The 28,000-nt window shown below is 40.6% G+C and overlaps 1 protein-coding gene and 1 long non-coding RNA gene across 4 annotated transcripts; one reads left to right on the forward strand and one right to left on the reverse strand.

Annotated features, from left to right (window-relative positions):
• Positions 1–6: 6 nt before the first annotated feature.
• vdac1 (voltage-dependent anion channel 1) lies at positions 7–8,943 on the reverse strand. The gene is made up of 9 exons (XM_085470790.1): positions 8,859–8,943; positions 6,479–6,548; positions 4,879–4,928; positions 4,380–4,532; positions 4,120–4,172; positions 3,435–3,662; positions 2,455–2,605; positions 1,344–1,401; positions 7–1,110 (listed from the first exon to the last, which is right to left on the reverse strand). Exons 2-9 carry the CDS (start codon positions 6,543–6,545, stop codon positions 1,019–1,021), a joined length of 852 nt encoding a protein of 283 aa, XP_085326916.1. The 5' UTR covers positions 6,546–6,548; positions 8,859–8,943; the 3' UTR covers positions 7–1,018.
• Positions 8,055–27,995, forward strand: LOC146700538 (uncharacterized). Of its 3 annotated transcripts, XR_014922590.1 has the most exons (5): positions 8,055–8,110; positions 15,024–15,180; positions 25,141–25,225; positions 27,421–27,517; positions 27,699–27,995. It is a non-coding gene; the product is annotated as an uncharacterized LOC146700538 (long non-coding RNA). The 3 variants fall into 3 exon arrangements; XR_014922589.1 differs by lacking the exon at positions 8,055–8,110 and having other exon boundaries at positions 14,115–15,180; XR_014922591.1 differs by lacking the exons at positions 8,055–8,110; positions 25,141–25,225 and having other exon boundaries at positions 14,115–15,180.
• The last annotated feature ends 5 nt before the right edge of the window (positions 27,996–28,000 follow it).

Genomic DNA, 28,000 nt, shown 5'->3' on the forward strand with positions numbered 1-28,000 from the left:
CAGAAACCGGTTCAAGATGTTCTTTATTTAGTTCAGGGAATGACAATACTGCCAAGTACACTAAGCATGATTCCCATAATCATTTGTGGAAGACTACAATTTCCTGGCCATCATTCTTCTTCAAAAGAAGCACTCTAGCTCTCACCCAGAGAAGTTCGGCTGTGTGCGTGATGGGTTGCATCCTGTTTGCTCGACCAGGAAGAATTGACAAGTCTTTTCCCTTCCTAAGACTTCAGGTGCATTAAACTATGTAAGACCATCAATAAAATAACATTATTTCTGCTATTTGTAACAAAAGACATGATTCACACCAAATGCACAGACACAAAAAGACAAGTGAGACAAAAACACAGAATGTACACGTCGGGTTGTAGTGTCTCTTTGAGCTACTCACAGCTGCTTACGCCAGGGACAACTAACCCTTCCCATTGTACAATATATCAAGACAGATACTAGGGCTCTCCAGTGCCAACGTGCTTAAATAAAAATGAATTCATCACTACGCCTTTTGAGTGAGGAGCGCTTGCTGGTGCCATTCAACAGCACCATTGGTGGCCACTACTAAACTGCAGAGACTAACTGTGCTGAGCCCTTTTTGCATTTCGGGCTGATCTATTTTGATTCCCTTTTCACTGCATTGGAAAGCAGAGACACAAATTAAAGCATTATGCACGAATATTGTGAAATGAACGAAAAAAGTGAGGCCAACTTGAATGTACTCAAGGCTATTTTTCCCTTGCAAGCTACACAATTCAAGATAAAACCTTCTGTTCAACAGTTCTAATTTTGTTCTAAAGTGGGCTCTTTCATTTCAAAATATAATGTTCCCAGAAATGGTCCATAAAAAGTGGTAAATTGGCGCAAGAACAATTTGACCTTTATGCTGTCTTGCTTCCAGCTATACAACATCTTTAGGGGACACAGGGATTTGTGAAGGAGAGCTAATCAATAAAGGATCTTTTTGGTGGGGGATGCATGTGTGTTTTGAGGACTGGAAGGATTTTTTCCCCCCATCCTTCTATGCCTGGAATTCAAGACCAAGACCAAGCTTGTGACCGCCAGCGTTGATGTTTTTGCCATCAAGGAGAGCAGAAAGTGTCAGCTTGATACCTAGGAAAACACATAAGCCACAAATACATTAACACTTTAAACATTACAAGGGTTGCTGAGTGAACTCATTCATTCACAGCTCGTGGACACACACTTCAGATGTTTTCCATCCAATATTCGTGCAAGTGAATGTGCACTTCCCCTGATGAAACCTAATATAATAACTGAACTGTCTTTGTGAACAGAGTCAGGTCTATTTAAGCACACCTAACGTCTGCAGAGACTTCACTCACCTGGCTTCAGAGTCTGAGTGTAGCCCAGGCCCACAAGGCTGGAGTTATTCACCTTAGCCTGTGAGGGAACCACAGATCAATATTATACATAGAAGATGAACACAGAACTTCACATTACAATGTGGTTTTTTTTTACTCACTAAACAAAGAAGTTAATAGCCCTAAAAAAAAAGCAACAGTACAGTAAAAACAGCTTCTCTTCAGCAGGTTTTTGTGTCTATAATGCACAGGGGCGTTCATGAAAATGAAAACTGTAAATTGTATTTACGCATTATGTCTGTAAAATACCAACTAGCCACATGGGTTGGAAATGAGCAGTAGTTATAAACTCTCTTAGAAACGCAACATTTACCCAGTTAAAAGATTAAAATGTTTATGAGTGGCACTGTCATTAAAATAGAAGCTGAAATAATGCAGATAAGTACACTAACAAACAGTCAGATTAAGTATCTCTGCTTCGAGTGGGAATTCCAGCTTTTATAAGGAAATAAACATCTGTTACAGTCAAGCTGTTGCCCAAAAGAAGTCAGACAAAACTGATTAAGATGATCAGCGCCAGGTACATTAGTTTGAAATATGGTGTCTGTGGCACCGTTCCCATGCCAGTGCACTTTGCATTGATGATGCATTTCAGGTCAGGTAGGAATGGCTGGTTTGTCTTAATGGAAGAGAAAGGGTGAGCAACAGTGAATGGGAATAGTGTTGGGGGAAAAAACATAAAAAATAAAAAAAAACAAGGAAGCATTCAAAAAGAGTATCTGATGCTCAGAGTAAAAGAAAGTCGGTGACTACAGAACACAATCGATAGCAAAGACATACAGTGATTGTGTAATTTTCACTGCCAGAAGGGGGAGACATAAGACCTGAATTGTGGCATTAACGATTAAATTAGTCCAAACCTTCACTTGCAGACACTCCTCCTCTTTAGCATGAGTGCATTTCTTTAAGACCATGCACCTGCACTGCATGACACAGTGCATTTTCTAATATATATATACCTGCATTACCAGATCCCTATCAAACGGTCGACAATACACCTGTCTAACAGTGCAGCAATAAAGTAACCCTGGCACAGAAGGATCTAAGTCACTTCAGTTTACACATTACTCACAGAGAAGGATGCGTCGGGATCAATCTGATACTTGGCAGCGATGCCAAAGCGGGTATTGCTGTTTCCAGCAGTCCAGGCCAGGTTGACGGCCGTCTCCAGCTTGTCATTCACCTTCTGGTAGATGGAACCACCAAACTCGGTACCATCGTTTCTAAGGAAAAAGATATTTGCAATATATTTAATGCTGCTACACAGAGGTGACATTAAATTATGAGTTTGTGTTTCATAAACTTCTTGCATGTCAAAGACATCCACAGTTGAGTGAACTGTGACTGGTGTAAAGCCTATACTATACTTTGTCTGACTTCATATTAACCACTTTACAAGCAGACTCAGACAGGCTCGGTCAGAGGCACAGCAGGAACCATGACTAACACCGTGCCCTGTCCCTCCCTCTTGCTCACCGTCTGACACCACTTCGTGCTACATTTTCACTGAAGCCTGCCAAACACTCACTCCATCTCACTTGCAAGGTAGTAAATCCCATCACCTGTGTATAAAAATAACCGCAAGGCACCTGGGTGTCAGGCAAAGTGGCAAACAGGCAACAAGTCAATCATCCAGACAAGGACAAAAAAAGAGGGCTTTGGAAGTTCTTGTCTAGCCATGCACTGGTCTGGAGTCACTAATAACTTAAACGTTTAGCCTTTGACTTACAATGTCCATTACAACAGGACAGAAGCATTCACCTAACGTCCGAGTGTTTTATCCACGAAGACTCAAATAAAATCCCACACATACACACAGCATGCCTGCACAGTAAGCTTGTATACTGCTTGATGCCAATTCAGGAATGTTTCAGTGTGGCTTGTTCATCAGACACATCATTATTCCAGTAATATTTTACTCCTTATATTTTAAATGTGAATTTCTATTAAATAAATCAAATCAACAGCAACGTAGCTGCAATAACACAAGCTTCATAAGATTACTAAAACTGCACACAGATGAGGCGAGGAGGCCATATCAGCATCTCTTACACATTCGTGTGGAGCTGGAACTCATTAGTCTTGTATCCAACTGCGAAGTTGCTCTGGGTAATCCTGTTCCTGCCAGCCTCAAAGGTCATCTGGTAGCCAGCCAACCAGCCCTCGTAGCCCACCACTGCTGCGCCGTGGATGGCTGTGCCGTTGATGTCGTAGTTAACGTCACAGCCAACATTGATGTGTTCGCACTTGTAGCCCGTCTTGAGCTTTCCGCCCTTTTTGCTGCCAGGAGATTGCAGGGGGAAAAAAATACAGGTTGACATTGTTGTCTCACAGCATGAAACATAAAACTGGTTTATCACAAACCAGGTGAACTAGTGCTTTTTACAACATGTCCCTTATTAAATTATTGTAGCTGAGTAGACTGCACCATCACAGGCACTCCTGCAGAAATTCAACATGTCAGTTGCAGTTTACTTATGCAGTGCCCCATGATACTGACATTTCTTTTTGCCCTTTTACTTCCCAGCAACCTCTTTTATTGTTGCAAATTAAAATGCATCAATCAGCTGGGCACCCATACATGAGGCTGTGGATGTTTGTTTTCATATGATAGACATTACATATATTAATTCACTGATTGTACAGTTGGCATTCCTGCAATGTAGTTTTTGCATCCATTTGCTTTAAGCTTTACTACAGCAAAAAAGCCAACAAACAAAAATGCAGCTGTTCTTACCCGGTGTTTGGCGAGAAGGAGGAATCCAATGTAAGTTTCAGGCCCTTAGCCAACTGTGAAAGAGGCAAGAATGACATTTAAAAGAATGACAGGAAGAAAAATAAACAAAAAGCGCTATGGTGTAAAAGCATCTTAAATCGCACATCTTGAAATTTTGGTCTATAAGCTTTTAGCCTCAATTTTAATGATTGATTATAAATCACAGATTCTTTTGCCAGCAGAAATCTATATCTCATTCTTGTGCCATCACAGCACATCACCTGATCCTCGATGGTGATCTCAGTCCCCAGAGTGTTGTCCGTGTTCCACTTCTCTGTGAAGGTCAGTCCGTGCTCTGCCCACTTGTATTTGGTTTCCAAAGATCCAGCTACCTTGCTGGTCTCGGTGTTGGCAGAGCCAGTGCTGGTGAACTCCTGCAGATGATAGATGACACCCACAACTCTGTTAATGTGGAACACCAAAACTAATACTAGTAAAATCTATCAATAAAAAGCTTTTCTATGGTCCAGGTCCAAACTATATTTGCAGTGATAGCACTCTGGATAAGAAACTAGATCCAAAAATGCTGAAGGTGCATGAACAAGGTCAAAAAATCCATTTCCCTTAACTCGGAGGTAAGATGTCAATGAATCCTAAGATCAGATTTTAAAGATCAGATAATGAGCTACTTAACAGCCAGGATGGTCTTAAGCTATGATAGTACTGCTGCGGCATCAACTGGCAGCCCTGCTAATCTGATAATGACCAATGACGACTTACCAGTCCATTCTCAGACTTTGTTTTCAAGTCCAGCTTGATGAGCCCGAAGCCTGAAACAGAAAATGGTTCAAAAGATCAACAGTATGTACAACAATGTAACTATACCACCATATGGAGAAAAAAAACAACACTCTGAAACAGTCTTGCTTATGGAACAACTTTCTTAAAGATTTACAAGCATCTCAGGATAAGAACTGCTTTAATTACTATACTATTAGTGGTACTCAAGCAAAATTTTGACTAATAATTATTTAAAGAGTGTTTTCTGAAAATTCAGTACACATTAAATCAAGATATTGATTCTGGTCTGTGAAATACCCATTCATTAGCCACCAGAGTACTTTTTAAGTGATTTATATGCCACTGACTTAACGTGCATTGATTTGATGTCAATCTTCTAAAAGCATTAGTTGCTGTTAGTTATGAATAATAGCCAGAAGGTGGGCCGCACTGACCCAATTCATGGCACTGTTTGGCATTACAGCTGTCAGTTGATTCACCAGCCATACTCAACATAACGTAACTTAAATTCTCGACTGATTTTGCAGTCCACCTTCACTGAAACGGCAACATATACAGGGGTTAAAGTCCTCGAGACTATCCTTTTTTTTAAGTTTATGGGACCGGTAAAAACTTACGACACACTTAAAAGCAACACATAAAATATTATAACACTCAAAATAACTAAGATAGGTTTTATTTACACAGACAGCCGGTTTAAAAAAAAAATCATTGACCAGTCAGTCTCACTTGCCAGGAAAAAAAGGGAGACTTTTTTCTTAAACCAAACACTTGAGCCTGCTTTTTTTTATTATCCATTTACAATCAATGTTATATTTGCATTAATTCAGTATTGATGCCACATACAAATCAGTAGCTTCAAGAACTGTGAATTCCCCAGATTCTCAACGGACATCGTTTGGCAATGATCCGAGAATAGCAGCATATTTACACAAATGCAATCCAAGGACATCCAGTTTAACTGTAGGCCCAGTGTGCAACATGTGTTCCTCTACTGGTAAGCTATACACAGGACTGTGACTGGTTTGAATCAATCACTTTCATTTGATATTGCATTGTGTGCAGTGGCTGGATTTTGCGCAATCTCTGAGGGGAAGTGTTTTATCATAGCTTCCAAGAAATCTTCTCATTTATTCAGAGAACAAAATTAATTGTTCAGTGCAAAAAACCATCAAAATATTCTTCCAGTGACAGAAGATTTACACAATAACAGTTTAATAAATGATTATTAAGTAAAAGTGGAAATAAAATGAACTCCAAATCACCTTTTTAATGCAAAACACAGAAAAAAAACCTCAAAATCAGAAGGTAACATGCATTAAAAATCCTCAACTTCAATTTTTTAAAACATGGTTTTCCAGGCTTCTTCACCTCCACCAAAGTACCAGTACTTAATATTTGTTGTACCTATATGCAACCACTTCAGTTATGCAGTATCATGATGACCCAAAGGAGGTTTCCAGATGTCTTTTGAGGCACAGCATTCACTTGTCAGAGATTTATTGAGATTCAAACCCTTTTCCTTCCAAGTAGACTACACTAAAAGCTTATGAATAAAGTGATGCTCAGTGGTGCTTACCGTATCCTTTGGTAAAAACATCCCTGGCAGACTTTCCAAGGTCAGCATAGGTGGGAGGTACAGCCATTATCTGAAATGAGAAAACAGGATTGTCAACAAAGGCAGAAAAAAGTGCAACTATCTCTTTAAATATCTTTTTTAATTTAAACTCTCTTTCCGCCCCCAACCCCTTGAGTACTGCAGCTTTAAAACAGGTAGAGCTCGAAATGGCAACACTGCAGCAGAAGAACAATCATATAGATGTGATGCATTGTTGTCTTACATGCACTACATTCCTTTAAACATGCACACTTCAGAGCAAACTGGTCAGCTAGGATGCAACTGCCACATTAACAATAATAACCTTTTCATTTCCTCTAATGGACATATTTAAAGTTTATATTGTATGAATGCTTCTGTGGATTCTTTCAGTCACTCTGCTTGAAACTACTTCAAATTTAAGGTCAAATTTGGGATATTCTGACACTTAAGCTAGCAGATTTTCTAAATTAAATTTTAAGTTTTTAAAATGGAATAAGGCAACTTAAAAAGCGAGAGCGAGAACAAAGAGGGCTCAGACTGAAATGCAAAGTGACCCCTTTGATAACCGTCTAGACTGCCTACTCTCATGCATGTGAGTGACTGACTGTCCTTCATTTTCATGAAGTGCCTGTTGTGCAAAGCATGGGGTCTATTTCGTCATTAGAACAGATTCACGTACAATCATAAATAGCTGCACGGGTACTTGATAACACACATGTTAATATTGATAGTAGATAGAAATGTTGGCCAGGTGAAAAGCAACTCTAGCTCACGCAATTTCTTAGTTAAAATTTAATATTAATAACAATAACAATAATAATAAAGGAGCAGTGAGTACCAGTGCAATAAAGCTGGTCTGTATTATATAAGAATATAAACTCTGAACTGTAACACTACATCACTCCTTCGTTTCAACTTTTCTGATCCGTTGTTTCCCTCAGGCTTGGTACTTAATGAGCGGCCTCACCCTTCATCAACAACTGCACCTTCATACCAGTTATAACACATGTTAGAAAAACACTATATGAACATGCTTTTTCTATCTGTTTAGCCCAAACATGTTCCCCTCCATCTCAAAGGCTCAGATTTCCCTAATAAAGACTGGTACATCAGCCCATATACATGTATCCCTAGCATGTTCTCACTATTAAATCATCTCTAAAGCCAGCCACCCGGGTGTTCAGTGGAAGCACCTGGAGCAGGAATATCATATTAATGTCAATTGGACATTTACGAATAGTTAAGTTATTTACTGGCCCCAAGCTTGGATTACCAACTGAACGAGAGCCCAGCCCATGGATCTATTTCTCTACTTACAGAAAACCATACTAAAGCAGAGAATCAATGACTCAGACTGCTATTAACTACTAAAGTGATTAACTTGGATTTCCAGCACTAGTATACCCAGTAGTTTCTGTGTGTAGTGTGGAAATTATGACACTGACAAGTACAGTCCCAGACACACTTTTTTTTTGTTTTTTGCCCAGGGTCCCTCATGGAGTTGATTCTGCCAATGATTACAGCACAAACACAGCTTGTGAGTAGTTATGTAGTTATGGCTTCCACGCGTGTCTACGAGCAACAATGGCAGAGGCCGTAGAGGACATGGAGGTAGGACAAACCCGCACGTAGGAGAGCTTACCGAGCTCTCTTATAAATACGTCAAGTGGGAAACTAAATCATTTTAGGCTAATATATAAGACAAACAGTTCAAGAATAAAAACGCGCAGATTTCATAATATTAGCATGAGGAGGATCATTCATTAAATGTCACACTTCCTTTATGAGTGCCCTTCAGGACCTCCTAAGTCACTGTCTACGTTAGAAAAGAAGACATCAGTAAAGACATGAATCAAATCAATTTGAAATCTCTAGTCTTCTACTAGAGTCACCACCAGCAGTGGCCTCCTGGACTATAAAAAAGAGGTTGTAAAGGAAAAGCAGAGAGGAGAGCATCTCCCTGCCCTCGCCTGCTAATCGATTAGCATTAGCTTGCTAACAAGGTGGGCAGCGGGCAAGGTGAGCTATATTAAAGCAGGGTTATCAGTCAGGAAGCTCACAGCCTGCCAAATTGGCTTAATTACCTAAATGAAAAATACTTCATTAACTCTGCTGACTGTGAGTCTCCTGCGAAATGCCAAATGACCGCACCGCGAGACATTAGCAAGTAAGCTAAAAGGAGCAGGCCTAGCATCTCTCCTGAACTTCGACCTGCATCCAGCTCCGGTTAAAAGGATGGATGAGGCGGACAGTCCCCTGGTCTCTGGTATAAGAATCCACAGACAGACAGCATCATCGCTTCTGTGAAATACCTCAAAGGAAGGTTGTCCTCGGGTTCAGAAGAAGAAACATAACGTACCTCAGTGTGTTGCAGTACTAGCCGAGAAGGAGCCTGTCCACCGCACGAAGGGAGGAGAGAGAGAAGGGAGGTGGTGCGGCGTCACGTACGTAGGAGACACGTAAGCAGCAGCAGCAACAGCCCGTCAGAGCCAAAGATACAACACAGTCACACAGCAAGATGGTGCTCACTAGAGTTGTGCAGTAGTGGGGAAAGTGTAGCTGGAGACTCCCTCAAAGTTCACGCATAGCCTTATTTTTCATTAGGTACATTTATTCAAGTAGGGGACAATAAATTATTATTCTAAGCCGCTTTATTTCCGATGGAAACATTGCACTTTTCACTCGCTATATTAATGGTCATGCAAAAGAAATATTCTTTAGACTGCTAACATTTCACCCTATCCCCAGCATCCTCTATCACGCCAGCCCTCTCACTACATCAATGAACCTCCTCTGTTTTTTTCTTCCCTGCAGGATCCTGCCTGACAGCTCCGTTTTCAACATCTTTTGTTACCCTTTTATCCACTATCTCTCCTCTGCACACGTCCTAACCTCCTTAACTTTATATCTAAACTGCTCAACCTGAGCTGTCCCTCTGAAATACTCGTTTCTAATCCTGTCCATCCTGCTCACTCCCAATGAAAATCTGAACATCTTAGGCGAAGCCTCTCATTTTATCAGTGCCATACATCATAGCAAGTCTCACTATCTTCTCTTAAACCCTCCCTTTCACTTTTGTGGTATCCACATCACCCCTGAGACTCATCTCATCAAGCCACCCTTGCTGCACTCTCTTCTTCACCTCCCCTTGCTTGGGGTAGTGCAGCTTCATCGTTACACCTGCCTCCTTTTATTCACACACGTATTCTGTCTTGCTTCTATTGTCTTTCATTTCTCGTGCTTTTAGATTTGATTCTTTAAATGACACTAAAGAGGGAAAAAATCACGAAACGGAAATGGCAAAGAATGAACATCTAGCCCTGCTGAATTCTCTCTGGGAACATTACCTCCACGCATGCGCAGTTTGCTCCTCGCGGCACGCAATTTATCATCATCGTCATCATCATCATGGCAGCATCACCTAAAATAAGCTCCCCGTTTTTCGGGTTGACTTATCAGCCTCTGGAATGTTACCTCATGCTTGTCCTCTTCATAGCAGGACCAATGAGCTCTCAGGGCTCATACAGTAGTCACCTTTACCATGGTGCGTTGAAACTGAGCACCTGTGACCACAGCAAAGGCTTTTCTGTGCAGGATTCACTCTGCAGGATAGTCTCATCCCTCACTATAACGCCTATAACCAGACATTACATTATTTTAGTGGTAGGTGCATTTCTTCAGGTATGCAGGGGCAATCAAGTACAATTTTTTAAATGCTTTTCTTAGCTTTTAAACATGTATTTAATTCGAGTTTTGTGTTTTATGCAATAATAATGTATTTCGAGTATAAGATAAATCCAAATAATTCAAACAAAAGGAGGTTATTCTGCTACACAGTGAGTATAATTTTCTATTGTTTTGTTTTGTTTTGTTTTGTTTTTGTTACCTCTTTACCTGTGTCTTTTTAATAACATTTTTTTTATAATGACGCCAGTTTTTCAGTGTGGCATGCATAACAATACCATAAAATCTACATGGATGTCATTATAACTGGATTTTAGTGATGTGGTTTAGCTATTTTTATGTTGATTACGCATTATTTTTCACATTCAAAAAAGAGTCAGACATTCTTGTTAAAGATTTGTCTGCATTTAGGTGGAAATTACGTTACAGTTATGATGCATACGATAAAGAATTTCTTGAGAAACTCTGCATTGCTTTTATCCACTTGGTTCTGAATGCAAAGCGGTGCTGTGCGCGTTTCTGTAGTTTTGTTTAAGTGCGTATGATTTCGCAGAAACGTAGCCGTGTGGTTTAGTGATCGTTGCCCAAACTTTAAGGTGCTTCCTTTGCACCGGGTACAGCTGCCAAAAAAAAAAAAAAAACCCTAACAAGTAGACATCTTATCTTGTATCCACCTTACCTACGTTTTTTTCTTCTTACACTACATATAACAACGCGTTTCTCTTTATTATTTATTATTTATAATTACTGAGATTTTAAAGAAATAAATAAGAACGGAAGTAATAACTGAAATTCCCTGATAGCAAAACAAGTTTAGGACCAGATTCCACCAGCTCCTGAGCGCATGTCTGCATTTAAACATTTGGCCAGTAGATGTCAGTGTTGGTAACAATCTGCAAAACGTCAAATTACTGTGTTCAGTAAGTTGTGAGTATTTTAGAGACATGCACAGAGGCTTTCAGCAACTACATCTGCTCATCTCTGTCTGCTTTAAGAGTCACTTTCATTTTTTTTTCCTTCTGTGCAGTCCATCAGCAGTGTTGAAATGCAGTTTAATTGCTGAACCTTCATCAGCCAGTTGATTGGGATTAATTTGCAAAGCAAGGATTTCATTCTTTTCTTTATAATTACAATAAACGTGATAACAGATTCAACAGATTTGGTTCCTTTGGGGGTTTTTTTCTTGTAATAATATAAAATCATTTTGGGTTTTTTCTCCTTAAAAAAAACCCAGAAAAACAAACTGTATTGCTTGTCTAAATTTTTTTGTGTGTGTTATCTTCTTCCTCTAGATATAGTATACAGTACACGACACACACACTGTTTTAAACATTGTTAGCCTCAGTTAAATAATTACACCTTAAGAATTTATTTGATTAAAGCAGGGGCGCCACTAAGGGGGGGCACTGGTCACCCCCCGAAATTTGCTCCCAGTGACTCCCCACCCCATTCTGGGGGAGTGAATCTTAAGCCGCTTCTGCTCAGCTCTGCTGAGAATCATTGAAACGATGGCTGGGACTTATTTGCTTTTCATATGTATCTATTTTCAGTGATATCAACTTTAATACAAGGGAATTGACTAGGCATATAATTATTTTCTTTCTCTCTTTTTTTGCCATATTTTTCAAGTTTGACAACAGCATAATAAAATTCTGTTTTTTGGTGCGCCACCCCAACATTTTAGTGGCCCCTATATGGCCACCCCTATGAAAAAATTCTGAAGGTGCAACTGTGACTAGAATATTCTGTCAAATAGCCTGCATTTATGTGATTTTTTTTTATGGGCAAGGATTAGCATGCAGAACATTAAGTTTATTAACTTAGAGAGAAAATTCAAAGCCAAACACACTTTATCGCTTGCCAGAAGGATTTATATTTGAGATGAGTTTTTTTAGGGAATATTGTGTGGATTAGTGTTTTTCTCCTGTCAACTATTGACTTAAGAAACTTATCTGTGATGAGCTGCAGCAGACAGGCAGACAGACATATCTCTTTTTTAAAAGCTTTAAAAAAACTTTTTAGATCGCTCTTCAAATGATGTCTGCTTGTCTTTCTGCAAACTTTAAAGGTTTTTTGGGGGTTTTTTTGTTTTTGTTTTTTTAATAGGACTGCGGTTTTTAACACATTTAGATGTAGTGATTCAAGAGATACATTTGTGATCGTGCTGGGAAACAGTGATTAATATCGTTAATTACAGCCACAATTGCAAACAGCATTACTCATAAATAAAAGAAGCTGTCTCAGAGAAGAGATAGGCCATTCTTTGCTCGGTCACCAACATCCGCAGCTTGTTGTCATTAAACAAACATATTTAACTTATTTCCTGATGTGTATTAAGGAGTTTCCATTTCTGTTTTATGTCCTTGCATCACTGAATCTCAAATAACATTTAATCAACAACTAGAAACATGTTTGTCGCCTGTCGGTCGCCTTCAGAGGCAGCCAAAATTCATTTCTAGATTATCCGCTAGTCATATCTGGATGCTCTGCTTTCATCCCCCAAGCTTCAAAGCCGAGGCTGTGTTCACTTCAAACAGCCATCACCGAGTGCCAGTCAAACCCTGCTCCAGAAGACAACAAACACTGCAGAAAATGTTAATCAACCCGGGCCAAGCATCACCAAAGTAAATAAAATAAATTGTAAACAGATGCCATAATATGCAACATATGGATAAATAAGGCAGCATGTCATCTTTCTTCTTATTTTTTAATTCAGTGGTTGACGCAGGAGCCAAACTCCTCTGTCTCTTTCAATTCCCTCTATCCCATCCATGCCAAACTTTCAGCCAGTGACTTCACTGCACGCTGCTTCTTATTCCAGCCCGGGGTGGAAGTCCACAACCCAGGGTCTGTTAATACAGAAGCATAAATCTCTCTGCCTGTGTTCCTGCGTTCAGTTTACAGTCCAAGAGCAGTAACCTTTTTACCTTTGTCTCTGCAGGATCAAGCACATCGTTGGGCACACTTAAAAGCATCTTGTAAAAGATTTAATGGTTCGAATTTCCACTCCTTCGATTCTGGACGGATTTCTGTCATCACACGGGGCAGTGAAAGTGATGACAGCTCAGAACGGATGAATAAAATTCAAAAGTATCAACATTAAAACTAGCGATGCAAAGCAAGTGAGGTCTTTCATTGTGAGAAAATATTTGTGTAGGTCAAAAATACTCCGCAGTCCCATCAGCGGCTGAGACACCCGATGAAAGAAAAGTTAAATAACTGATATTCTTAATGTTCTTTTTTAAAGCTAGATGAATAACACATTTCCACTCAGTGGATTTAAAGTTTAAACTTCCATTTTTTCAGCATCCTTGATTATACATTGTTTTTTAATCTGTTAAATTAATTAAACTAGCCAATCAGCTGTTAGGAATGTACTTTTTTGCTCAATTGGTTGCAGCTTGTCCCGGAATAATCCCTCTGACGTAACGTCTAGAAACGAGAACAATGTGAGCGTATTTCTCGAAACAATAAAAGTTTTTCTTCCTCTTCTCATTGTTGAGTGTGGTATCAGCGAGACATTGTGCTCTCGTGAAAAATCTGTTTGTTTCGGATACTTCATTCCTCTGAAAACCCATCAGAAGTTCTCTTTACAACGCGGACATGAAGGGAAACAAAAGTGGCGGCTCAAAGGCGGGAAAAGGGAAGAAAAAAACAAGCTGGAATTGAGTGGTTTGTCACCGTGGAAAAAAAAAAAGACAATACGCTTCTTTTTTTTTTTGCCTTGTTGTTGTTTAATTTTTTTGTTTTGATCAGCATCTTTGTTTACAAGTGGGTTACATGATAGGAAAAGTGAGAGACGTGTCCTTCCTGTCTGAACTTTGGTAAATACATTGGAGGCATGAGAAAATGTCAAGGCTCAACTGTGGTCAGAGTGCTGCAAGTGGAGCGGTGACTCATTTTCAGCATGAGTGTGTCTATGCACGTTTGTGTGTGCGTGAGGGGAGAGAGTGAGAGAGATGTAGTGTTTGTATGTGGCACTATGTGTGCAGCAGATGCAGCGATCTTTATCTCTCATTCATGGCGTCCAAGGAAATGTAGCGTAAGCTGGTTAACAGTCATTTTCTCGGTATCTGCCTGCCTCCCAGAGATGTGCTGATAATCACTGCTTTGTCGCTCAGGCAGCCACCTGCCGTCTTGTTTTGTGGAAACTGAGGTAATGCTATAGCATTGCCCAATAGTTGTAGTGGTGCCCTCTGCTCCTTCATTGGTTGACTTTTACATGTTACATAGCTGCTCTGTGCAAAGACAGACGCCCAGTAGGAAATCAGCAGAGGGTCAGCAAAACTCACTTAATATATACGCAAGCAATTTATGCCACTCTGTCATCTCCTGCAACTGGATTTTGTTTTAAAAGTTTGTGCACCTGTTCTGGCTTTGTTCAAAACCAAATGCGGTATGTGTAATATTGGGGGGGGGGGAACTGATATACTGCTAATTGTGAGGCTCATGGTGTTAACTGAACACTGGTATTTTGGTGTTTGGAGCCAAGCCTTAAAGGCTCTGCACCATCTATGCTTATTTAAGGTACCATGGATAAAGGCATTCAGCAACTGACATACAATACTCAAAAAAAAGCCCAGATAAAGCCCATATTTTTGACCAAAGTGAGAAAGAACAGCCTATATAGCTTATACTCTGATTCACATCTGCAGCTGATAATCACAATATGAAACCACAGACTTGGCAGGATGAGGAGAGCTGTGCCCCTGCCAGCACTTTCACCACAAACTATCAAACTGCTACGCCGAGCCTCCTGCTATATACTGTGCGCAGCATCGGTGTGTGTACTGAATACTTGAATCTGTAATCAACACATTCTCCATATTCTCCCCCTCAGGTGCCCCGCCAACATCAAAGGAGGTAAAGGATGGTTTGGTATCTCTGTGTGCCTGTGCCTTCCAATGTATAAAACAGCCCGGCTTTCAGCCCCAAGACACAGGCGGGGAGCTGCCGAGGAAATTTAATTTCACGACTACCACATTGCTACCTGGCAGGTAGGGCTGTGGTTCGTGTATTTTGTAGCTTTTGCCTGCACCTGGTTATGAGCTGATCACACCAAATGCCTTTTTAAACCACAGGATCAGATATGGAAATCCTTGTGCCAAAGATCCAGGTTTTTGTGATTCTTTGCACGGCAGCAGAGGGAAAAGCATCAAACTGTCACTCAATTAGACAGTGAGAGAAAAATAATAATAATTTAGGAATTTAACTACAGAAGGAAGTAAAACAGGTAAACTGTAGTAGAAGTAGTTACTGCTGAGTGACCCTTTAATTAAGAAATTGGATTTTTAACTTTAATTTAAGCTGTTTTGAGGACCAAACTTACAAAACAAATGGAATAATTTAGTTTGAGATTACATTTCTAATGGAATATGCATTTTTGAAGGTCTTATGAAAAGATGCATTGAACTGCATAAAGTTCCCTCCGGTCAGACATGGTTGAGTGAAATTTTAGAGGGGAAAAAGTACAAATTTTCACTCGTTGCACATCATAAGAGAGCTTAGACGCTCTTAAATTTATAACTCATTAATTGCAACGCAGTATTTCTTCTGAAGGTTGTTTTGCAACTTTATGTTATTTGGTTTTCTCACTGAAGTATGTAATCTTTACAAGTGACAATAAAAAAAAGAACGCGGTTCAGCCCTTGTTTCATTCACTCACGCGAAAAGTATGTGACATCATTCAGCTGCTGAATTAGATCAAGATGTAGCTCTAATGACTCGAAAATACACTTTATCAGTTTGATATGAACATGAAATAATCCAGTTTAGGATGTACTTTTTGGTTTGGGGTGATTTACATTGTTTTCTCATCAGTGTCGTTTGGTCTTGGTTGCTCTTTGGCAGTTTGCTCAAACATTAAAGTTACTGTGGTTAATTACTGGAGCAAAGGCCCAGCGAGAGAAACTGTGCACCAACTGAAGCTCCTTGGCACTGAACATCAAGCCCCGAGCTAGTAACCTTGGTGCGCTTTTTGATCCTGTCTTGAGTTTCACATCATAAAAATCAACAAAATTGGCTTTTATCTTCTCAGGAGTGCGGCCAGATATTGAAAGGCAGATGAATGCTTTTATCACCAACAGAGTTGACTACTGTAATGATTTTTTTTTCTTTTCAGGAAAGCTTTGCAAAAGCAGATGTTTCATGGGTTGCCCCTCAGTTTTAGATTTTAATGTTCTGTAATTGGCAATTCGCTCAGGAGATGCCAGACTTACCCTACTATTAATGCTACTTTTATCCCCAGTTTTACATTATCTTTTAATTATTTTATGATTAACAACAGACTTGATTTGACTTATTATTAAACATTTTGTAAACCCACAGTCGCAGAATCTAATTTTCAGGAGTTGCAATCTTTTCGATATTATGTCTACAAACCTTCGGCTGGAGTGACCAAAGCGAACCCCAAGTTTCTCCTTCTTAAGGCCCATTTGACATTTTGAAATGTAGTTCTGTGCACTTTTACTTTTGTGTCATGCAAGAGTTGCCGAAAGTTTGAAGTCAGTTGATTGCACTTTACCAGTTTGTAGCCTTAACAGATTATGCTTAGGCAATAACTTACATTACAGTAAATCACTTGTGTAATTCTGCATTTTAAAACGTTGCTTTGAACCTCAAAGTTAATTCCATTCACAGAGCACAGCTATCTAAGAGCAGGTTAGAGGTTGTTATATTGGAGGAGGAGTACAAAGAACTTTCCACAGGGGTGTCTGATCAGCGCTGAGATCTTTCGATGGTTGTGTAATACTCTACGTCCCTACGAAACACGCCCTGTAGTGCCTTGACAACCCATCTACTGTAGATGTGAAGAGCTCTTTCAACAACAAGAGGTGTGAAGAAATCAGACAAACTGTTGTCTGCGTGTAAATACGCTGTTTGTTAAGATGCTGACGGTTAAATCTAAATGCCAGGCACACCTCAAGCTAACGTACAGACAACCACACAGAAATACAATCACTCGCCCACTCTTGAACAGCCCACACAGACGCACACACACACACACACACACACACACACACACACACAGAGGTGAAGGCACGTATACACTCTCCAACTGTAGTCTGCCTCTCTCAATATCTCTCCAGAAAGATAATTTAAGCATACACTTTTCAGAAAGTAACTTCTTCAGTTATGTGTGGAAAATAATGAAACGTGTGGAGCAAAGTATTGTTTCATCGTCAGAAACCTGTGTGGGTGACACATGTATAGTGTAATTTGTTACGTTATGGCGTCAGAATCAGAATACTTTATTAATCCCTGAGTAAGTAACTAAGCTAGACAAGATAACACAATGAATTACAAATTTACAAGATACAACAAAATAGCTCTAATTATAAATATCCCAGTATATTACACAACGTTAATATATGCAGTTGGGTAAAGGTGTACTTGTAACCTTGTTTCCTAAAAGTTGTGTTTTTTCAGAAGCCTTTTATTTTTTTTATATTTTTTTCTAAGAAACAGCCCACCAGGAACAAATACAGTATCATCTGCAGGAACATCCTGTTCACACTCGCATTACAATTACACACATTTGCACTTGGAAGCGGCCCAGAAGAACCACAGTGTAATCTGCAATCCACTAAGTATCATTTCAGAAAGTCAGTTTTTTGGTATGAAATGTCATTTATGCAGTTAATATAAAAATAAAAGGAAAATTAAAAAGCAAAAGATCTCAGATTTAACGTAGAATCTGTCTGATTTTATTTATTCATCACCTTCCCAACAATTTGGTGCAAGTCAAAGTGATTCGGAAGTAACTGCAAAACTGTTAATAACAGTATACAGAAGCAGTGAAGGTGATATAACTGAGAAAAGAAAACAATAAAAGTCATCAATACTTAACAATAAAAAAAAAAAGGATGACATTCAAAGCCAGTTAAGGAGGTCGGTCTTATGAATTTCTTTGAAAATGTCAACACTATCAGCTTCACTGTTAGCCTGCACTCTGGAGCAGCTAAAGACCCCTACATATTCTCATATCCTCCCTTCTTCTGATCCTGGAGACTTTTTAATCAGTTCTTAAGTACATGCATACTCAACTAAAAGACATTTTCATTTATTGCATATTTTGAGATTTTTTAGAAAGACAGCCAGTATTCCTGCATCTTTCAGTTAGCGCCTGGTCTCTTTCCAAAGTTTCTGAGAATTACTTGATCAAATCAACTGTTTCTTACACCTTTAGCTGTTTTGAGAGTGCGCTAGACACAGAACATACTGTAAGCATGGGCGTGCTGGGTGTTTTTATCCTTCAAGCGCGGTTTATCCTTCAAGCTCGGGTCCTCTACCAGAGGCCTGGGAGCTTGAGGGTCCTGCGCAGTATCTTAGCTGTTCCCAGGACTGCGCTCTTCTGGACAGAGATCTCCGATGTTTTTCCCGGGATCTGCTGGAGCCACTCGCCTAGCTTGGGAGTCACCGCACCTAGTGCTCCGATTACCACGGGGACCACCGTTACCTTCACCCTCCACATCCTCTCGAGCTCTTCTCTGAGCCCTTGGTATCTCTCCAGCTTCTCGTGTTCCTTCTTCCTAATATTGCTGTCATTCGGAACCGCTACATCGATCACTACGGCCGTCTTCTTCTGTTTGTCTACCACCACTATGTCCGGTTGGTTAGCCACCACCATTTTGTCCGTCTGTATCTGGAAGTCCCACAGGATCTTAGCTCGGTCATTCTCCACCACCCTCGGGGGCATCTCCCATTTTGACTTCGGGACTTCCAGGTTATACTTGGCACAGATGTTCCTGTACACTATGCCGGCCACTTGGTTATGGCGTTCCATGTATGCCTTGCCTGCTAGCATCTTGCACCCTGCTGTTATGTGCTGGATTGTCTCTGGGGCATCTTTACACAGCCTGCACCTGGGGTCTTGCCTGGTGTGATAGACCCCAGCCTCTATGGATCTTGTGCTCAGAGCTTGTTCTTGTGCTGCCATGATTAGTGCCTCTGTGCTGTCTTTCAGTCCAGCTTTGTCCAGCCACTGGTAGGATTTCTGGATATCAGCCACCTCCTCTATCTGCCGGTGGTACATACCGTGCAGGGGCCTGTCCTTCCATGATGGTTCCTCGTCTCCCTCCTCTTTCTTGGGTTTCTGCTGCCTGAGGTATTCACTGAGCACTCGGTCAGTTGGGGCCATCTTCCTAATGTATTCTTGGATGTTCGTTGTCTCATCCTGGACTGTGGTGCTGACACTCACCAGTCCCCGGCCCCCTTCCTTCCGCTTAGCGTACAGCCTCAGGGTGCTGGACTTGGGGTGAAACCCTCCATGCATGGTAAGGAGCTTTCTTGTCTTTATGTCAGTGGCTTCTATCTCCTCCTTTGGCCAGCCTATTACCCCAGCAGGGTACCTGATCACGGGCAGGGCGTACGTGTTGATGGCCCGGATCTTGTTCTTACCATTCAGCTGACTCCTCAGGACTTGCCTGACCCTCTGCAGGTACTTGGTGGTTGCAGCTTTTCTAGCGGCCTCTTCATGGTTCCCATTCACCTGCGGGATCCCCAGGTACTTGTAACTTTCCTCTATGTCTGCAATGTTGCCTTCTGGTAGTTCAATCCCCTCAGTTCTGACTACCTTCCCTCTCTTTGTTACCATCCGACTACACTTCTCCAGTCCGAACGACATTCCAATGTCATTGCTGTAGTATAGCCTGGTAGTGTGGATCAGTGAATCGATGTCTCGTTCACTCTTGGCATACAGCTTGATGTCATCCATGTACAGGAGGTGGCTGACAACTGCTCCGTTCCGTAGTCGGTATCCGTAGCCAGTCTTGTTAATGATCTCACTGAGGGGGTTCAGGCCTATGCAGAACAGCAGTGGGGACAGAGCATCTCCTTGGTAGATCTCGCACTTGATGGTGACTTGTGCTATGGGCTTGGAGTTGGCCTCTAGTGTTGTACGCCACATCCCCATTGAGTTCCTGATGAAGGCTCTTAGGGTCCCATTGATCTTGTACAATTCTAGGCATTCCAGTATCCAGCTGTGGGGCATTGAGTCATAGGCCTTCTTGTAATCAATCCAGGCAGTGCACAGGTTGGTCAGTCTGGTCTTGCAGTCTCGGCTGATTGTTCTGTCTACCAGTAGCTGGTGTTTTGCGCCTCTGGTATTCTTGCCAATTCCTTTCTGTGTCCCGCTCATGTATTGACCCATGTGCCTGTTCATCTTAGCCGATATGATGCCTGACAGGAGCTTCCATGTAGTACTGAGGCAGGTTATTGGTCAGTAGTTGGAGGGGACCGGTCCCTTCTTGGGGTCCTTGGGGATCAGGACCGTCCGGCCTTCGGTTAGCCATTCCGGGTGTCTCTCGTTAACTAGCAGCTGGTTCATTTGTGCTGCCAGACGCTCGTGGAGTGCAGTCAGCTTCTTCAGCCAGTAGGCGTGAACCATGTCGGGCCCTGGTGCTGTCCAACTCTTCATACTGGAGACCCTTTCTTGGATATCTGCCACTGTGATGGTTACTGGACCCTGTTCAGGGAGGTCGCTGTGGTCTGCCCTCAGATCCTCTAGCCACTGAGCATTGCCGTTATGGGTTGCATCCTTCTCCCATATGCTCTTCCAGTATTGCTCCGTCTCCAGCCTTGGTGGTGCTGTTCTCTTATTGTTCCCTTGCCACTGAGAGTACACCTTTGCTGGTTCTGTGGAGAACAGCTGGTTTATTCTCCTGCCTTCTATCTCTCTGGTGTACCTCCTCAAGCGGCTGGCCAAGGCTGTGAGCCTTTGCTTGGCAGTTTCCAAGGCCTCAGGTATGGACAGCTTGCTGTATTTCTTAGGCACCTTATTTGTCGCACCTTTCTGCAACTCCGTTAGTTGGCTAACCTCCCTCCGTGCTACTTTGATCTTGCCCTCTAGCCTCCTTCTCCATGGAGGGTACTGCCCCTTGTCGCTGTTCAACTTGTAGCCAAGCATCTCACTGATCACTGCTGCCGTATTGTAGATCAGCTTGTTAGTGTCGGTAATCGTGGTTGTAGGTATTGCCCGTAGTGCTGCATTAACATCATCTAGCAGACCTTCTGAGGGTACTTCACGTATGTTATGACAAATGTAATTCATACAGTCAAAGTCACATCTCCGTTCAGTCAGCCTTCGTTAGCCGAGATGTAGTACGTTATTATCTTGCAGTTCGGTGGATAAGAAAAGACCGGCTCTTCGCTTCCACGATCCATCTGACTTTATTTCTGATGATGCAACCTCAAACCTCAGTTACTCTTCCCAGACAAATAAATTTTGTCAATCACAAAACAAGCAGCAAACCCCACATAAAGGTTTGTTTGACTCCAAATTGTTCGCAGTATCACCGCAGCGTTCAAATTAGTGCCGTATCAGATGAATCTCTCCATCTCACCAGAAAAGTCATGCACCGAGAAATGTTTCTGATTGTTTTCTCCGTGTGTTTATAACAACCAGGAGACAGAGCCAGTGCGCAGATATGTGTGGTGACACATTTGTCGCCATCCCAATGAAGGCCCTATAATCTTCCCAATCAGGAAAACCAGAACAAATTAGGTTATGCAGCGCTTCCAGTGAGCCATCACAATAAATCATCGTCATGGCCCAGAGCATGTATAAGTAAGCCATAAAATAACAGGGCCTGGGAGAATAATGTTTGTTCCCAAGATTGGTCCACAAGTATTGGGTGATATACTGTGAGAAGAGTCCCATTCACATATATTTCTCACACGCTTATTGTACGGTGCAGTGAAAGTATTTCCCAACGATAGGTTACAGGGTCGGCAGGGTTTGGGTTTGGCTCTCATTCTTTTTCATTACGGGCTTTGCTGGCTGTGAACAAGCACCAGGCAATAAAGTATGATTGTTTACTGTCACTGTGAGAATGAATGGAAAGACAGTGCATTAAAAAAAACATCAAAACAAAGGCCTTACAATCAAAGTCACGTAAACAACAAACACTACTGGGTGTTTCTGTACATGAAGTTGACAGAAAAAAAACAAGTGGTTTGCACTGAAGCCTCACAGAGAGGAGGTTTGAGGTTTGAACCTGATCGTTGGTTTGGGAGTTTTCATGCGCTCAGTACGTGTGGGTGCTCTGATTTCTTTACACTATCCAAAGACATGGATGTGAGGCAATGGGGTTCTAAACTGGCTGTAAATATGGCTGTAAATGTGGATGTGAATGGGCATCTGTCTGTCTGTTTTAGCCCTGGGTGTGCCTCACCTCACCTCACCTGGGTCCAGCCTACTCAAATAGTTAGATAGACAGTTAATGAATAACTGCCACTAGTTTTGTAAACGTTTAACTGGGAAACACCATATGTTCTCATTACAGTTCTAACACAAATTAACTGTTGATGGGGCGATCGTGGCTCAAGAGTTGCCAGTTCGTCTTGTAATTGGAAGGTTGCTGGTTCGAGCCCCAGCTCTGACAGTTTCAGTCGTTGTGTCCTTGGGCAAGATACTTCACCCATTGCCTACTGGTGGTGGTCAGAGGGCCCGGTGGCGCCAGTGTCCGGCAGCCTCGCTTCTGTCAGTGCGCCCCAGGGCAGCTGTGGCTACAATGTAGCTTGCCATCACCTGTGTGTGAATGGGTGGATGACTGAATGTAATGTAAAGCGCTTTGGGGTCCATAGGGACTAAGTAAAGCACTATACGAATACAGGCCATTTTAGCATTTACCATCAGTCTGTGTGCTTCACTCCCAAGTCCCAAATATCAACCTGATGGTGACACTGGAGGAAAAATGAGTCATTACAAGAATTCACCATGAATTTCTGTACAGGACCGTTTTTGGGACCAGCGGAAAAGGTGATGATTAGGATTCATAGTCTGTGGACCATGAACCTATTCACATTTTTTGTTTAACACTGTAGGTGACTTTATGTAGGCTTGGATACGTGGTAATCCACCCGACAGACATTTCAGTCAGAGTAGAGGACCAATGAACAAAACCCAACTTGACAGAAATAGATTCGGTTGATGCTACAGCGTGGTCAAATATGAAGCAGATCTGTGGCACTTAAGTCAAATTACCAATAAAAAAATAGAAGAACATTTTTCGAGTAGTTTTGAACAAAGCTGCATATGTGAGTCACTCTTCAAGGGAGAAAAAATGACTAATATCATAAGCTTCTGATTTTAATAATGGCAATGCCAAGTACATTTTATTAAGCCTCCTAACCAAAACAAAAGGAAGTTTTATTTTTGTTTAATTGGTGCTGTTTTCAATCATTTGTTCCTTTCAAATATTTTGAAAAAATAAAAATGATAACTTTGATATAAAGATTAATACCAGAGAGCAGGAGATAAAAAAGAAGAGGAAGAAGAGGAAAGGAGAAAGCGAGCGAGAGGGTGAGGAAGAAAGGGAAGACAAATGGTGAGAGGAAAGAGAGAAGCAGTGAGGACCAGTCATACAGTCTATGGTTCAGCTCCAGTTGGATATCAAATCTGTGTTCTCAGTCTGTGAGTCAAGTAAAAACCATCAAAGCTTGAGGTTTGGGGACTGGAGGCTCGGTTCAATCTCCAACCATTTCCCACAACCTTTCAAGGGCTGCCAAACATTTATTTGTTTTGGATTAATGTAATTACCCCCCCACCCCCCCACCCCCCTTTCCTGGTGTCACACAGAAGAAGCGAGTCACAGTGAAAAGATTACAAGTCCTCTGCTTCTCATACAAGCAGCCCGGCCGTCCCAGCACAGTGGCTCGGAGATTTCATATCAGCAGGATTATATTTTTGCTTTAGCTTGACATGTAAATCGCCCACTGACAGTTCTCACGAACACATCAGCAAACACTTTACAGCCGTGCAGTAAAAAAAGACATACTGCAGGGAAGAATACATGTGTGATGTGTCTGTGTGTCCTTTCAGCCAACCTAGAGTCTCTTTGTGCACGGCCACACAAACTGTTGCTTTGTCTCTGATAGATACGTGAATTTTTTTTTTTTTTTATTGTTATATTTGGAAACTTTACAGCTCACAGGGGTCTAAAACATTTCAGCTGCTTTCCCAAATGTCTCAAAATGCCAGCTTTAACATTAGGTAGTTATTTATTGCCACATTTAAATTCAAAAAGCTGTGATATTATATGAGAGGTCAACTTATCTCTTTCAGGATTTCATGTGAAGACAGGCAAGCATGTATTGCATCAGTCCGACATGCAGCGTGGAGTCATGTAAAAATAGCACATCTAAAAACGGAAGAAACCCCTGCTAAGGTTTCTCATTGTTTCTAATGCAAAGGCTGAACTCATTCAGTCTGATTTAAAGGTCTTCAGTTTGTATATAAAACTTACTCAGTCAATAAAACTTCATTCAGAGTAAAAACCAGGTTTTAGCAAACCAAGAATCGTGACTCTTTTGGCGTCAATAATTTTTCATGTGACAGTCGCTGTTAAAATTATGTGTAAGAGTATGTAGTGTATTAGTGTTTGAGCCATAGTAAAATGTCCCATAAATCCAGAGGCTTTTCTGTTTCATACACTGAATCTCCCTTCGTGGGCAGATGACGCATAAAAATGAAAAAAATCTGAAACCATTGTGAAAATTCGGGGATCAAACCCAGATGGGACCAAATCATTTTTCAAAGTCTGGCACGGTGAATAGTACGCTTTCTGATTTTGAATGTTAGAATAATGGGAGGCTTTTCTTCAGGCTGAGGGATGCATGTTGTAGTTTTGCCATTTCAACAACTGCTCAAACAAGAAAACAAAATGCAGTCTTGTTAGAAATTATGATGTAAACACCTGAAAAGAATCTTTGGGGGAATAAATATTTTTTGATCTCTCCAGTTCCAATGTTTTCCTTCAATGTTAAATACTTTTGAGGACCCTGAAAAGAAATGATTCATTTTATCAGCTGTATACAGTTATATACTGAAAATATAAAACCATAACTCCTGTTTAAGATGCAAAGATGTGCCTTTGCTCTGTACTATAATGCTGTGATCGATCTCTCGTACCTTGCCAGGATCTTCATTCACATTAATTTCCATTATGTTCCTCAAGAGGTCAGCCTAACTCCCTGCGCCAGCAGCAGCAGCAGCAGCAGCAGCAGCTGGCAGCGTGACCAGCACTGAATATCAGCACAGAGGTAATTTTTTAAAAGCTGGAGAAACCTGAAAGTCACACAGATCAAAATCTCAGTGTACATGTTGAAGTGAGGTGAGAGAAAGAAAGATATTTAGGATTAATGTACCAGTTCTTACTTTATAATATATTAACTGGTCCATTCATTTAACTGCAGAGGCAGATGAACTGTAATCCATATATGAGTTTATCTTGAAAGAGAACAGACTAAAATAAATAAATGTAGAAGAAACCAGCTTTCACAGGCTGTGCTCAGCTCGTATCCTGATGATAAACTTACAATGCATAAACTCACAGTTGGGTATTTCCCCTATTAGAGATTGGAGTTTCTCTTTATTATTCTTTTAATCGCACAATTCTTCATTTCTTGGAGCTGGTTTGTTGAGCTGGCTAGTATTTGTTTGTTAGTAAATTGTTACATTTCCTGATACTTTTAATACCACAGTTTGGTCCTGAGCAACAGGAAATACTAAAAGTTAACAGGCTGTCCACACAAACTACACGTGTGTCTGGATGCATTTACAGGCAGGTGAGCAGAAGGAGCACACAATCCACCACGAGTGAAACGAAGAAACATGCACTTATACGTACTCGCGCTGATCTTGGTCCAGCATCTCCTTTGATCTAACTTGACTTCTCAGAATGATTGTTCTCAGCAGCAACACTGATGTCCTGCTTTGTCTTTGAGAACATTGGTCACTGCAGGTCATTTATAAATGTATTCTCTATATATGGTGCTGATTTTAGTTTCCACTGACTTGCCACACCATTTTCACGTGGGTTATATATATATATATATATATATATATATATATATATAGATACATCTATATAGATATAGATACACACACACACACACACACACACACACACACACACACATGGTATATATATATGTGTGTGTGTGTGTGTGTGTGTGTGTGTGTGTGTGTATAAATATATATATATATGTATATATATATATATATATATATATATATATGTATATATATATATATATGTATATATATGTGTGTGTGTGTGTGTGTGTGTGTGTGTGTGTGTGTGTGTTTGTACACTTATACTGTAATGTGCATAGCAAAAGTCGTTTTTAAAGAAAGTTTAAACACATGTGCAACCTGTCAGTCAGGCCTGAAAATAGGGTCCTCCAGGAACCATTCTTGAATTACAGGTTCTTCCAGTAACCTTTTACTCTACATTGAGCTCTCAGAGGTTCTTGAGGAATCCCAAGTGAGTAAGGGTCCTTAAATAACTCCAAGGAATAATAACACTTTTTGATTCTGTGATTCATTCACTGAAATATTTAAACTTTCTATATAACGTATTTTCATCCAGAACTTTACTCCTTTGTTGCATTTTCAGAGTTTTCATAGCTGAAGTTAAGAAAATATTAACACATACATATTCTGGGTAATCTGATCCTAAGAAAGCATTTTTCAGTATTCTAAAATATAAATTGTGAAAAACCATTTTAGAATCAACTCAACAAAATTAAGAAGTAAAGGAAAAGGTTTTTTTTTCCATCTTTAGCATTTCCAAGTATCAAACTCCTTCAAGGTCTCCTCAGGTATTCTGGGAATTTTAAAACTTCTTTTTTTTTTTAAATAAAATCAATACGATTCTCTCTTTCCCTCACAGACACAAGTCGTTACTCAGCTTTTGTCTTCTCTTAAAGAAGTTGTTCACAAGTTAAAGTAAGTTTTCTCTGAGATAGAAATGGATAAAGGCACAAAAAGTGATTTACAAAATGAGCCTTGAGTTAAAAGAAGCTCAGACGACTCTACAAGCTGCTCGTCTTTAAGTCGAACAAGTTGGCAGAAGTCTTGAGTGTTTCCTTTTTGTTTCCATGGCAGCTGCCAGTTTGCTGAAGGGGGAAAACATGCCAGGATGTTTTTCTTTGTCTTGTACGACACTCCCTTCATTTGACCTTGGCTTTGGATGAGGCTGTTAGGGCACACTGTAGCACTTCGGAAATGTAGGAACATTGCAGAGTCTAAAGTCTAAAGTCTGGGATGGACTTTAAAAAGAAAAGTAATGAAACTAACAGTAAAAATACTGTTTGTAAAAAACAAAAAAGAAGGAGAAGAAGAAGAAGAAAGATGTCTATAGGAAAGAAAATGTGTCTGCATATTTATCCTCTTTATGCCTACATTTAAAATCAAAGAATTATTATTGTTATTTTATCTTCTCTTTTTAAAGTCTCTAAACCACCGTACAAACACAAGACACTTCACCTCGCAGCCATGGAGCATGACATCAATCCTTTGACGGGTTTCAACTCTGGCTTCTTTAAGTTGTAAGTCTTGTGATCCCAGTCCTGCAGAATCCTTCACATCTCCAAATATAAGTTTTTTCAGAGGGATGTAAAATGCCTTTTTTTTTTCAAGCATTCTTGTGCAGCAATGTTTTAATGAAAGGCAAATGCAACTTTTACTAAGCCTGACCCACATTTTCATCCTTTTATGTAACTTCCCCAGGGATGTCAACCCGTTATTTGGATATCGGGAAATAATGCACCTCGCCCATTGAAAGAAGAGGACATGAGACCTTCATCCTCTCACAGTCATCAGTCGTGCTCACCCTGAACATCCAGGATAGCTGTAGATTTTCTGGAATCATTCAAAGGGTGTATGTGGTCGTCTGTCACTTTATATATAAATGAATAGATAAATAGCAGTAGCCGAGGCTATGCCACTCATGCTAACATCTCCAACTTTAATAGTAACTCCCAACATATTATTACTCCCACCAGACAAAAACATAGACACCAATGTATAAA

Source organism: Copadichromis virginalis, linkage group LG10, assembly GCF_057382275.1.
Source record: "Copadichromis virginalis isolate Kocher_CV1m ecotype Utaka linkage group LG10, C_Virginalis_male_GT1.1, whole genome shotgun sequence".
Taxonomy (NCBI): Eukaryota; Metazoa; Chordata; class Actinopteri; order Cichliformes; family Cichlidae; genus Copadichromis; species Copadichromis virginalis.